General features: G+C 48.1%; 1 protein-coding gene across 2 annotated transcripts in view; it reads left to right on the plus strand.

Moving 5' to 3' along the window:
• The first annotated feature begins 11,150 nt into the window (after positions 1–11,150).
• MARS1 (methionyl-tRNA synthetase 1) overlaps positions 11,151–14,538 on the plus strand; it is a 72,786-nt gene continuing 69,398 nt past the window's right edge. Inside the window, exon 1 of one of the 2 annotated variants that reach the window (XM_069758559.1) lies at positions 11,151–11,341. In XM_069758559.1, the coding sequence (XP_069614660.1) occupies positions 11,239–11,341 (103 nt within the window). In that variant the 5' untranslated portion in view covers positions 11,151–11,238. The remainder of the gene's footprint in view (positions 11,342–14,538) is intronic. The other variant, XM_069758560.1, reaches the window with a different exon arrangement.

Here is a 14,538-nt window from a genome sequence, read left to right on the forward strand (position 1 = left end):
TCGGTATTACAGGGTACATGCAGCAGCCATTCACAAAAGCATATTTGTCGCTCCCTGAATTCACAAGCTTTATTTGCATTAGCAGTTAAGTAAGTAAGTAATGTAATAGATAAACCATTATTTCTTATTTTTAGTGACTCTATAGCGACAGGGTCTGTTCCGCAGGACTGGCGCATAGCAAATGTGGTGCCAATATTCAAAAAGGGCTCTAAAAGTGAACCTGGAAATTATAGGCCAGTAAGTCTAACCTCTATTGTTGGTAAAATATTTGAAGGGTTTCTGAGGGATGTTATTCTGGATTATCTCAATGAGAATAACTGTTTAACTCCATATCAGCATGGGTTTATGAGAAATCGCTCCTGTCAAACCAATCTAATCAGTTTTTATGAAGAGGTAAGCTATAGGCTGGACCACGGTGAGTCATTGGACGTGGTATATCTCGATTTTTCCAAAGCGTTTGATACCGTGCCGCACAAGAGATTGGTACACAAAATGAGAATGCTTGGTCTGGGGGAAAATGTGTGTAAATGGGTTAGTAACTGGCTTAGTGATAGAAAGCAGAGGGTGGTTATAAATGGTATAGCCTCTAACTGGGTCGCTGTGACCAGTGGGGTACCGCAGGGGTCAGTATTGGGACCTGTTCTCTTCAACATATTCATTAATGATCTGGTAGAAGGTTTACACAGTAAAATATCGATATTTGCAGATGATACAAAACTATGTAAAGCAGTTAATACAAGAGAAGATAGTATTCTGCTACAGATGGATCTGGATAAGTTGGAAACTTGGGCTGAAAGGTGGCAGATGAGGTTTAACAATGATAAATGTAAGGTTATACACATGGGAAGAGGGAATCAATATCACCATTACACACTGAACGGGAAACCACTGGGTAAATCTGACAGGGAGAAGGACTTGGGGATCCTAGTTAATGATAAACTTACCTGGAGCAGCCAGTGCCAGGCAGCAGCTGCCAAGGCAAACAGGATCATGGGGTGCATTAAAAGAGGTCTGGATACACATGATGAGAGCATTATACTGCCTCTGTACAAATCCCTAGTTAGACCGCACATGGAGTACTGTGTCCAGTTTTGGGCACCGGTGCTCAGGAAGGATATAATGGAACTAGAGAGAGTACAAAGGAGGGCAACAAAATTAATAAAGGGGATGGGAGAACTACAATACCCAGATAGATTAGCGAAATTAGGATTATTTAGTCTAGAAAAAAGACGACTGAGGGGCGATCTAATAACCATGTATAAGTATATAAGGGGACAATACAAATATCTCGCTGAGGATCTGTTTATACCAAGGAAGGTGACGGGCACAAGGGGGCATTCTTTGCGTCTGGAGGAGAGAAGGTTTTTCCACCAACATAGAAGAGGATTCTTTACTGTTAGGGCAGTGAGAATCTGGAATTGCTTGCCTGAGGAGGTGGTGATGGCAAACTCAGTCGAGGGGTTCAAGAGAGGCCTGGATGTCTTCCTGGAGCAGAACAATATTGTATCATACAATTATTAGGTTCTGTAGAAGGACGTAGATCTGGGTATTTATTATGATGGAATATAGGCTGAACTGGATGGACAAATGTCTTTTTTCGGCCTTACTAACTATGTTACTATGTTACTATGTTACCTTATATGTGATCGCCCTATAGCTAGTGGAGGCCAGGGCAGAACATTCAGCCAACTAGAAGAGATGTCTTCCCTATGTAACCCAAGCTCTCTAATAGGAAGCATGTGGATACCAGGATATTACATACCACTTTAGGACCACCACTATAAATAAGCATAAACAGAAAAAAGGTGGCACTCACCATCCGGTAAAACATTCCTTAATTTTGTCCATGTGAATACTTTTCTGCCCAATGATGACAGAAGTATTCTGGGAGTGATACCTTTATTGGCTAACCAGAAAATAATGTTTTTCTGGCTAACACAGTACCACAATACAATTTGTTATTGTACATCACTTCATTTTGTCCATAACACGGGTACAGCGGGAGAGGAACGGATAACTTCTGTGGACGGCCGTTTCGCGCTAGCTGCGCTTCAACGGGTCCTACCCAGCTAGCGTGAAGCGGCTGTCGTCCACAGAAGGTATCCGCTCCTCTACTGCTATATCCGTGTTATGGACTAAATAAAGCGATGTTTTACCGGATGGTGAGTGTCACCTTTTTTCTGTTTTTGGACTATAATTGATTCATTTTTTGGTGTGCGCCTGTATTCCCTCAGTTGTCTGGTGTCCAAACTACACCCAGGTAGATTTCAATCTCAGACGAGATAGTCACAGAAGTAAGTGCCAGCAATACACCTCTTTTCAAATGCTATAAATAACCATATTTGCTTGCCACTGTGGTAAACTGATGTTCATATATGTCCATTATTCTGCTGGTAAATTAGTCCCCATCAACACGTAGATCCTGATTGTTGAGGTGGATCCTCAAGTCACTGGTTTGGATCAGCAGTTCTGAGAAAGAGAGAAAGATGATGCTGCTGCAGCAGGATGAAGCTGAGTTAGGGAGATGCGGCGAAGATGTCACAGGTTGTAAAGAAGCTGAACTGGTGTAGCAGAGCTGGAACAGCAAAGACTGATGTAGCAGAACTGAAAAAGAAATCATTAACGTGTGACAGTTGGAACATTGATGACTGATGTAGCTGATCTGGCAAATGATGACTGATGTAGCAGAACTGGCACAGAGATGTCTGATGTAGCAGAGCTGAAGCAGCAAAGACTGATGTCCCAATGGCACAAAGTAGAAGTAGGAATTTATGGAAGAGAGCCTGCCTTTAGGATATCGTCTTGATTTACTGAGCAATTTCTGCAGTAAGGCATTCTTCCTGGCATGTAACTGCCTATAAAAATTAAACATGAGTGACAAGTACATTCTGGGGAAATTTGAAGAAAGGCTAAATAGGGCAGTATGAGTCATAAATCCACTGCTAACACTAACAACATCACAGGTCAAGCCTGCAGTCGTTCTGTTATCTCTAGCTATGTTACGATACGCTTGTGAAATTGACCAAACGATAAGGCTGCATTCACTACACAGCCATTTTGTTGCAATTACTGTGATTTTCCAAAATTGATGCAAAAATATTGCAGTTCTACCATGACTGTAGAAAGAAAAACACAACACTGACACAAAGTGTGAAAGCAGCCTTAGACCAGACAGGGACATTACAATCATGGTTTTCATAGATACTGCTTTATCCCTGCAAAATCAAGTAATTGTTTAACAAGCAATACAAGACCTTAAAGCACTCACATTGTTAACCATTGTCTTAATGTTTATTTAGAAATCAATACTGCACATGAAAATAAGAACTTTGTAATATACAGGTGTTTCTCACAAACTGAGAATATCATCAAAAAGTTAATTTATTTCAGTTCTTCAATACAAAAAGTGAAACTCATATATTATATAGAGTCATTACAAACAGAGTGATCTATTTCAAGTGTTTATTTCAATTAATGTTGATGATTATGGCTTACAGCCAATGAAAACCCAAAAGTCATTATCTCTGAAAATTAGAATAATTAGCAAAAAAACACCTGCAAAGGCTTCCTAAGCGTTTAAAAAGGTCCCTTAGTCTGTTTCAGTAGGCTCCACAATCATGGGGAAGACTGCTGACTTGACAGATGTCCAGAAGGCAGTCATTGACACACTCCACAATGGGGGTAAGCCACAAAAGGTCATTGCTAAAGAAGTTGGCTGTCCAGAGTGCTGTATCCAAGCATATTAATGGAAAGTTGAATGGAAGGAAAAAGTGTGCTAGAAAAAGGTGCACAAGCAACAGGGATAACCGAAGCCTTGAAAGGATTGTTAAGAAAAGGCCACTGAAAAATTTCAAGGAGATTCACAAGGAGTGGACTGCTGCTGGAGTCATTGCTTCAAAAGCCACCACACACAGATGTATCCAGGACATGGGCTACAAGTGTTGCATTACTTGTGTCAAGCCACTCATGACCAACAGACAATGCCAGAAGCGTCTTACCTGGGCCAAGGAGAAAAATAACTGGACTGTTGCTCAGTGGTCCAAGGTGTTGCTTTCAGATGAAAGTAAATTTTGCATTTCATTTGGAAATCAAGATCCAAGAGTCTGGTGGAAGAGTGGAGAGGCCACAATTCAAACTGCTTGAGGTCTAGTGTGAAGTTTCCACAATCAGTGATGGTTTGGGGAGCTATGTCATCTGCTGGTGTAGGTCCACTGTGTTTTATCAAGACCAAAGTCAGCGCAGCCGTCTACCAGGAAATTTTGGAGCACTTCATGCTTCCCTCTGCTGACAAGCTTTTTGCAGATGGAAAATTAATTCTCCTTCAGGACTTGGCACTTGTCCACACTGTCAGAAGTACCAATACCTGGTTTAAAAACAACAGTATCACTGTGCTTGATTGGCAGCAAACTCAGCTGACCTTAATCTCATAGAGAATCTATGTGGTATTGTCAAGAGGAAGATGAGAGACACCAGACCCAACAATGCAGACGAGCTGAAGGCTGCTATCAAAGCAACCTGGGCTTCCATAACTCCTCAGCAGTGCCACAGCCTGATCGCCTCCATGCCACACCACATTGATGCAGTAATTGATGCAAAAGGAGCCCCAACCAAGTATTGAGTGCATTTACTTAAATTACATTTCAGTAGGCCAACATTTCGGATTTTAAAAGCATTTTTCAAGCTGGTGTTATAAAGTATTCTAATTTACTGAGATTATGACTTTTGGGTTTTCATTGGCTGTAAGCCATAATCATCAACATTAACAGAAACACTTAAAATAGATCACTCTGCTTGTAATGACTGTCATGGCCTGCCCTGGCGTGACCCGACCCGACAAGGGGGCGGTCACAAAACGGTGAAACACACAAGGGTACACCGGGCACACTTTAACAACGGTGGGCCCTGTCTGTAGGGAACGGGGAATTGAACACCTCCTGCACTCACCTGAGGATGTGCCCTGCTCTTACTATCATCACTATACAGGTTCTTTCACCCCGTCGCCGAGCAGAATACCTAATCCCTCACTTGCCCTGCTCCTATCCCTAAGTAGGGAACTGGCATGTGAGAGCACTGGTCCCACCACTGCACTAATACAACACAGGGGAAAGTTACAGACAACAAAGGGACAAAACAACAATAAACACCACACTTAGCTTTCTCTGCTGCGATGCACCGCACGAGAGTAAGGCACCAGATATCAGTATTCAGCTGAAGAACCATGGCACTCAGCAAGCTCTTTTCTCCAGCTAGGTTCGTCTCCAAAAGGACCTATATAACCAACAGTCAGCTGAAGCATCAGGTGACCTTTTAAAGGAAGGTGGGAGTGGTCACCACCCACATCAGCAGAACTAGCAGCAATACAGTTACCAGTGGCCACCGGGAGAAAACTGCATTAACTGTTATGACCTGGTGGTTAGGAGCACCCGGAATGACCTGATAGTTAAACCTCATACAGGACGAGCTCTGGGATGTGGGAGCTCTGCTGACCGCAAGCCCTAATCCTATCACACACACTAGAAATAGCCGTGGAGCGCTCCTGACCAGGCCTAGGCGCCTCGTCACAGCCTAAGAACTATCTAGCCCTAGAGATAGAAAATAAAGCCTACCTTGCCTCAGAGAAATTCCCCAAAGGTAAAGGAAGGCCCCCACATATATTGACTGTGAGTAAAGATGAAAGTCACAAACGCAGAAATGAAACAGGTTTCAGCAAAGGGAGGCCAGACTTACTAAATAGACAGAGGATAGGAAAGGTAACTTTGCGATCAGCACAAAAACCTACAAAAGACCACGCAGAGTGTGCAAAAAAGACCTCCGCACCGACTCACGGTGCGGAGGGGCCACTCTGCATCCCAGAGCTTCCAGCTAGCAAGACAAAATCATGAAAACCAGCTGGACAAGAAAACAGTGAACAAATAATGACTATCAGGAACTTAGCTTCTGCAGGAGAAGGCAGGTCACCAGAGAGATCCAGGAGCGAACTGAACCAATGCAAAAACATTGACAGCTGGCATGGAGTAACGATCTGAGAGGAGTTAAATAGAGCAGTCAACCAAAGGATAAACCACGTCACCTGTGTAAGGAACCCCAGAAGCAGCAGCTTCACTCACAGCCACCAGAGGGAGCCCATAGACAGAACTCGCCGAAGTACCATTCACGACCACAGGAGGGAGTTCGACAACAGAATTCACAACAATTAACCCCCGATAGTCTGAAATGAAAAAAGTTTTAATCTGAGAGGCCAGATCTGCCACAGATCCATACATGGATAGTGACAGTATCCCCCTTTTAATAAGGGGCCTCTGGACCCTCAACACCGGACCTCACCAGACAACAACCTACAGTGAAGATGCCTCGATCCACCAGAGTTCACCTCGGCAGTCACCTGACCCTCAGATTTATAGCAAACGCAGCGTGATGGAAATGCCAATAACGTAGACTCCGGAGGCTCCACAAATCTCCAGAGCGCCGACCTGGGGAATGAGTTGTGTACATGCATAACTGGGGGTAACTCCAACTGAAAAGTCCCCGGGCTGAGAATGGCCAACACTCGATATGGCCTAATCACCCTGGAACTTTAGGTCCCAGTTGCACACTTCCACCTGATGTTTTTGGTGGAGACCCATACGTACTCATTCACACAGAGGTCTGGACCTGAACGTTTATTTCCATGCATACGTTTGCCACAAGACGGTAAATTCTTTCAGGAATTGACAACAGAGGCATCCCTCTGTGTCACCACACTCACACCCCCACAAAGCTCAGGGAACAACTACCCTCCCCTGACCCCTCCTCCTAAGAGGACTCCGACACAGGGTTAGCTTGTGATGAGGGTTATTATTATTATAGCGCCATTTATTCCATGGTGCTTTACATGTGAGGAGGGGTATACATAATAAAAACAGGTACAATAATCTTGAACAATACAAGTCACAACTGGTACAGGAGGAGAGAAGACACTGCCCGCGAGGGCTCAAAATCTACAAGAGATGGGTGAGGATACAGTAGGTGAGGATAGAGCTGGTCATGCAGTGGTTTGGTCGATCGGTCATTACTGCAGGTTGTAGGCTTGCCGGTAGAGGTAGGTCTTCAGGTTCTTTTTGAAGGTTTCGATGGTAGGCGAGAGTCTGATGTGTTGGGGTAGAGAGTTCCAGAGTAGGGGTGATACGCGAGAGAAATCTTGTATGCGATTGTGGGAAGAGGAGATAAGAGGGGAGTAGAGTAGGAGATCTTGTGAGGATCGGAGGTTGCGTGTAGGTAAGTACTGGGAGACGAGGTCACAGATGTTTGGAGGAGACAGGTTGTGGATAGCTTTGTATGTCATGGTTAGGCTTTTGTACTGGAGTCTCTGGGTAATGGGGAGCCAGTGAAGGGATTGACAGAGGGGAGAGGCCGGGGAATAGCGGGGGGACAGGTGGTTTAGTCAGGCAGCTGAGTTTAGAATAGATTGGAGGGGTGCGAGAGTGTTCGAGGGGAGGCCACAGAGCAGGAGGTTACAGTGGTCGAGGCGGGAGATGATGAGGGCATGGACTAGGGTTTTTGCAGATTCTTGGTTTAGGAATGTACAGATCCGTGAAATATTTTTGAGTTGAAGGCAAGAAGTGGAAAGGGCTTGGATATGCGGTTTGAAGGAGAGATCAGTGTCAAGGATTACCCCGAGACAGCGAGCGTGTGAGACTGGGGAGAGTGGGCAGCCGTTTACTGTAATGGATAGGTTCGTGGGGGGGTCGCGTGAGATGGGGGAAAGACAATGAATTCTGTTTTGTCCATGTTAAGTTTTAGAAATCTAGCGGAGAAGGATGAAATAGCTGATAGACATTGAGGGATTCTGGTTAGTAGGGTGGTGATATCTGGCCCACAGATGTAGATCTGTGTGTCATCAGCATAGAGATGATACTGAAAACTGTGAGATTCTATGAGCTGTCCCAGGCCAAAAGTGTAAATGGAGAAGAGCAGGGGCCCTAAACCTGAACCTTGCGGGACTCCGACAGATAGCGGGTGGTGTGTGAATGGGAGACACTGAATGTTCGGTCAGTTAGGTATGACAAGATCCAGGATAGGGCCAAGTCTGTGATGCCAAGGGATGAGAGAGTCTGTAGTTATAGGGAATGGTCCACTGTGTCAAAGGCAGATGACAGGTCCAGGAGGAGGAGGACAGAGTAGTGTTGCTTGCTCTTGGCGGTTAATAGGTCATTGGTGACCTTAGTTAGGGCAGTTTCAGTGGAGTGGTGTGACCGGAAGCCTGATTGTAAGCGGTCGAAAAGGGAGCAGGAAGATAGATGGGAGGACAGTTCAAGATGGATGTGTTGTTCCAGTAGTTTTGAGGCATAGGGGAGAAGTGATATAGGGTGATAGCTAGATACAGAGAATGGGTCAAGAGAGGGCTTTTTGAGGATAGGTGTGATTGACGCATGTTTAAAGCTTGAGGGTTGAGTCCTGCCCCTGCTCCCTGGCAGCACCTCTGCTTCCCCCACTGGAGAAGGAGTAGGTTGTAGAAGGACGGCAGAGACAGTAGCCCCCGGGCAGCAGCCCTCACACAACTGATCCCAGCTGACCACTTCCCTTGACCGCCAATCTATGACCGGGTTGTGTTATTTCAGCCAAGGGAGTCCTAAAATGATGGGTGTTGGCATACCCCCCAAGATGCAGCACAACAGGGACTCCTCGTGACGAGTCCCTATACGCAGGTGTATATCGTCCACGACTTGGGTCACCCATCCATTGGCTGAGTGGTACAGGGTCAATGGCCTGGACGCTTAGGGGTTTAGTTAGTGTCCTACACCTCAGGCCATGGGTCTGGACAAAATGAGCATCCACCAGATTGACACCTGCTCCACTGTCCACAAGCACCGGTAAACACTCAGTTACCCCGCCGACCACCACTTCAGCAGACAAGGTACACTGAGGGGAAGAAATGGAGGAAATGTACACTCCCTGGTTGCCTCCCTCCACACGACCAGGGGGATGCGGCTTCTTAGGTGGTACAGTTATTTTGGTGTGAGCTGGGCAGATACCGATGAAATGACCAGTCTGCCCACAGTAAAAACATGCTCCCACACCACAGCGAACCGCAGGCAACCCCGTTTGGGAACCAACTCCTCCCACCTGCATGGGTTCGTCCGCCTGCTCAAGTGAGTCCCCCTTCTTAGCAAGGACTACCGGGGGCACATTTTGTGTATGTCTCTCCCTCAAGCATCTACCCAAAAGGCAAGGGACATGGCAGCCTCCAACGACCTGGGGGCGGCGTACTGCACAAGAGTAACTTGCAACCTTGGAGACAGACCCTGCCTAAAATGGCTCCTAAGGGCAGGGTCATTCCACTGTGTCAGTGGCCCACCTCCTGAGCTCCTAGCAGTATTCCTCAGCTTGCCGACCCCCCTGCTTGATTATACTTAGTCGGAATTCCGCCAGGGAGACGCCATCTGGATCCCTATACACAAGTGCGAATTACAGAATGCTGTAGATAAGCCCCTGATGCTGGTGGGCTTAGCTCATCTTCGATTTTGGGGGTGACAGGTTCCCTCTAAATGGAAGAAGTTTGGGCCCACCGGAAGTCTTCCTAGACCTGGCCGTCCAGCCAAACTGAGCAATCGTGGGAGAGAGGTAAAGAAGAACCCCAAGATCACTGTGGCTGAGCTCCAGAAATGCAGTAGGGAAATGGGAGAAAGTTCCACAAAGTTAACTATCACTGCAGCCCTCCACCAGTCGGGCATTTATGGCAGAGCGGCCCGACGGAAGCCTCTCCTCAGTGCAAGACATATGAAAGCTTGCATAGAGCTTGCTAAAAAGCACATGAAGGACTCCCCCCAGACTATGAGAAATAAGAATCTCTGGTCTGATGAGATGAAGATAGACCTTTTTGGTGATAATTCTAAACGGAATGTGTGGAGAAAACCAGGCACTGCTCATCACCTGCACAATAGAATCCCAACAGTGAAGCATGGTGGTGGCAGCATAATGTTATAGGGGTGTTTTTCAGCTACAGGACGACTAGTTATCCTTGAAGGAAACATGAATGTGGCCAAGTACAGAGATATCCTGGATGAAAACCTCTTCCAGAGTGCTTTGCACCTCAGACTTGGCCAAAGGTTCACCTTCCAACAATACAATGACCCTAAGCACACAGTTAAAATAAAGGTTTCAGAACAACTCTGTGACCATTCTTGACTGGCCCAGCCAGAGCCCTGATCTAAACCCAATTTTACATCTCTGGAGAGACCTGAAAATGGCTGGCCACCAATGCTCACCATCCAACCTGACGGAACTGGAGAGGATCTGCAAGGAAGAATGGACGAGGATGCCCAAATCCAGGGATGAAAATCTTGTTGCATCATTCCCAAGAAGACTCATGGCTGTACTAGCTCAAAAGGTGCGTCTACTCAATACTGAGCAAAGGGTCCGAATACTTATGACCATGTGATATTTCAGTTTTTCTTTTTTATAACTATGCAAAAATTTCCACATTTGTTTTTTTTCAGTGAAGATGGGGTGCAGAGTGACATTAATGAGAAATAAATGAACTTTTTTGAATTTACCAACTGGCTGCAATGAACAAAGAGTGAAAAATGTAAAAGGGGTCTGAATACTTTCCGTGCCCACTGTTTTTAGTGGCCGCCCCTGGGTCCTGCAGATCAGCATCACTAGCACTAGTCAGCTTTCTTCCTCTTGGGGAGCTAATTTGCATACCTTTTCCCAGGAGCCATTGCAGGCTCTATGACGGGGGAGTGTCTCCTCCACAGAGGGAAATTGGGCCCCACAGAGACAGTTTGTGGTACATGACCGGCCTTTCCCATTACATTCATTGAACAGAGGCGTTAAACGCAATGTGACAAAGCAGCCCAGCCGCCCAATGTGAGCCAGGTCCTAGCAGGGGCTGAGACCGGCCTGAGTGACACACGAGAGGCTGTGTGTCCATACTGCAGCACAACCACGGAACTGGCGCAGCCGCCCACAGTACAAGCACGCGCAGAAGTGAGGACACGCCCCCAATCATCAGCGCCGCACGCCGAGAACCGCCCACATGCGTACTAGACGTCATTACGCCGGTGATTTGTGTTGAATCATGGGAATTATAGTTCTTGCTTGGCTGTCAACTCTGGAGAAAACTTGCAGGAAGCTAAGAAAGGACTACAAATTCCATAATGCCTTGTCGTCCATGTGCTTGGAGCTTTTCAGCTCGTTGCATCAGCTGTGATTGAGAGCAGCCGTGCCGGTGGTTGGTGGAGTGTCCGTAGTGCCGGCATGAAGCTGTATGTGAGCTATGGGAACCCTCAGGGGTTAAAGGTCCTGGCCGCTGCCGGACTGTGGAGTGATGACGTAGAGATCCGGAGGTGTCAGCAGGACGGTGAGAGGCGCACGTGTGACAGCTGGGGTGTCTGGGCAGCTCTAGTGCCGGAGACGGGGTCCTCAGTGCCTTGTATTATAGGGGACACTGTATGTGACACTGTGCGTGCAGCCCAGTCTGCTCATAGAAAGACTGCGGAGGTGACGGCTGCTCTTCACTGGAGTGAATGGGGCAGAGCTGCGATATACCATCATGCACCTTCATTCCCCAGCTGCGATAGCTGACAGGGAGGCAGTGTAAACATACTGGTTTTGCTGACCTAAAGCGGGGCTTTGCGGTGTGCAAGTCAAGCGCAAGAACGAAGTGAATGCAAGCCTCAGACGAGCAGCACACACAGGAGACAGAGCATAAGCCCCATGCAAGCAGCGCAAGCAAGCACAATCCCCAAACAAGCGAGCACCGTGAAAGAAAGATGGCGTGAGCACCACGCGCAAGACAAAGAGAGCACAAATGAGAAAGAGCACGCCATCCCCAGAGAAAGCAAGGTGTGTGTGTGTGTGCGCGCGCGCGAAAGGGAGCATAAGTGAGAAAGCGAGCACAAGCCGCAGGTGAGCGGCGCGCGCAAGCCCCATAGGAAGTGAGAGCAAGGTTCATACAAACAGCGCAAGAGAAAAAGTAGGAGCAAGAGAGAAGCAGCCAGGTCAATTCTCCAGGCGAGAGAAGAGAAAACAAGTGTAAGTGAGAAAGCAGACACAACCCCCAGGCGAGCAGTGCGCACCGTCCTCAAGCAAGCACAAGCCCCATAGAAAGCAAACGTAACCCCAAGGTGAGCAGCGAGTGAGAGAAACCGGGCGTAAGCCTCAAGCAAGCAGCGTCCGCAAGACAGAAAAAGCAAGCACAAGCCTTGGCAAGCCGTGCACTCACGAGAGTGAAGCAGCAAGCGCAACAGGTGACCGGCACATGTGAGAGAGTAGAAGCGGCGAGCAAAACTAGAGAAAATGAGCGCAGGCCCCAGGCAAGCAGCGCAAGAGAGAAAGCGCAATCCCCAAGAGAGTGGAAGCTGAGTGTGAGAAAGTGAAAGCATTTACCAAGCGAGCACAAGCCCCAGAGAAAGGAAGCCGTGCGCTAGAGAGAAGCAATTGTAAGTCACAGGTGAGCAGCATGTGTGAGAGTAGAAGCAAGCACAATCCCCAGGCGAGAAGTAGTGAGTGCAAGTCCCAGGTGAGCTGTGCGCACAAGAAATGAATTGAAGCCTCGGGAGAGCAGCACAAGAAGAAGGGGGCGCAAGTCCAAGGCAAGCTATACGCACAAGAAGAAGCGAGTGAAAGCCCCGGGAGAGCAACACGAGAAGAAGCAAGCTGAAGCCCCAGGCTAGCAGTCAGGGCCGGCGTCAGCACCCGGGCAAGTGCCGGGGCCCTGGCAAGACAGGGGGCCCATTCAGGGCCGGCATTAGGGGCAGGCAGCTGCCAGTGCCTAGGGCCCCCACTCCCCCAGGGGCCCTCAGCTAGCAGCACATCACGCAGCTGCTATGGGGCCCCTGTGAGGCAGGGGGGCCCGCCTGTCGCAAGCACCAACTCCCCTGCCGCCGCTTTGAACTTTACCGGTGTCTGCCGGTAAAGTTCAAAGCAAGTGATGGAGGAGAGAGCGTCACCTGATGCTCCCTCTCCCATCATTCCCCACTCTGCCTCTGACACTGCACCTGCGGGTGCGCGATGACGTCACCGCGTACTTGCTGTGTGTCAGGCAGTGCAGCGGCAGCCGCCGAGACCGGAGCAGGGAGGGAGCAGCACGGGAACGTTGAGAGGTGAGGAGTGTTTTTTTTTTTTTTTTTGTAACTATAACAGTGAGTACTGGACTATGGGGCCATTCTTGGGGGGAGGGGGGCTGTGCTGTATACTACACGGCTGTTCTATATACTACACGGCTGTGCTATATACTACACGGCTGTGTTTATATGCTACATGGCTGTGCTATATACTACGTGGGCTGTGTTATATGCGATCATGAATCGTATGTGTTAAAGGGGGGGCCCACTGAGACTCTTTCACCCGGGGGCCCTCAAAAACCTGGAGCCGGCCCTGGCTGTATACTACATGGCTGTTCTATATACTACATGGCTGTGCTATATACTACATGGCTGTGCTATATGCTACATGGCTGTGCTATATACTACGTGGGCTGTGTTATATACTACATGGCTGTGTTATATGCGATCATGAATCGTGGTATGTGTTAAAGGGGGGCCCACTGAGATTCTTTTGCCCGGGGCCCTCAAAAACCTGGAGCCGGCCCTGCTAGCAGTGCACGAGCGAAGAAGCAAGTGGAAGGCCCAGGTGACCAGAGCAGAAACCCCAGGTGAGCAGCACCCGTGGGAGAAGTGAGCGGAAGCCCCAAGCATGCTGCGCCCTCAGGAAGAAGAAGAATAATCAGCGAGTGGAAGACTCAGGCGAGCAGCAGCAAGTGGAAACCCCAGGCAAGTAGCGCTCGATAAGAAGCGAGTGGTAGACCAAGGCAAGCAGTGCTTGTGAGAAGAAGTGAGCGTAAGCACCAGGCGATCAGTGCTCGTGAGAAGAAACGAGTGCAAGCTCCAGGCAACCAGTGCAAGAGAAAAAGTGAGCACAATAGAGAAGCAATGCGTTCAAGCCCCTGGGCAAGCAGTACACAAACGAGAGAAAGTGAGCAGAAGCTGCAGGCAAGTCACATGCACGAGAAAGAAGCAAGCCTCAAGCGAGCAGCGCATGTGAAAGTGGAAGCCGCGAGTGCACGCCGCATGCGAGCAGCTCACACAAAGGAAACAAACGCAAGCCCCAGGAAAGCAGCATGCGCGAGGGAAAACAAGCACAAGCCCAAAAGAATGCAAACTCAAGCAAGAAAGAGAGCATAATTCCCAACTGAATGATAACACAAGAGAAAGTGAGCAGAGCGTGAGAGAGAAAGCAAGCTCAAGGCCAAAAAGCAAGCGTAATCCCCAGAGCAAGTAAGCACCGCGCATGAAAGAAGAAAGTAAGAAAGCGATCACAGTGCCCAGAGAAAGCGAGTGTAAGTGAGAAAACAAGTACAACCCCCAGGCGAGCAACATGCACAGTTTTCAAGTAAGTTACAGTCCCATAGAAAGCGAGCGTAAGCCCAAGGCAAGCAGCAGGTAAGAGAAACTAAGCGTAAGCCATTAGCAAGCAGCGTGTGGAAGGGAACAAGCCCTTGCAAGCAGTGCACTCGCAAGCCCCAGGTGAGCAGCGCAGCGAGAGAGAAGCAAACCC

The sequence above is a fragment of the Ranitomeya imitator genome, chromosome 3 (assembly GCF_032444005.1).
Source record: "Ranitomeya imitator isolate aRanImi1 chromosome 3, aRanImi1.pri, whole genome shotgun sequence".
NCBI classification, from domain to species: Eukaryota; Metazoa; Chordata; class Amphibia; order Anura; family Dendrobatidae; genus Ranitomeya; species Ranitomeya imitator.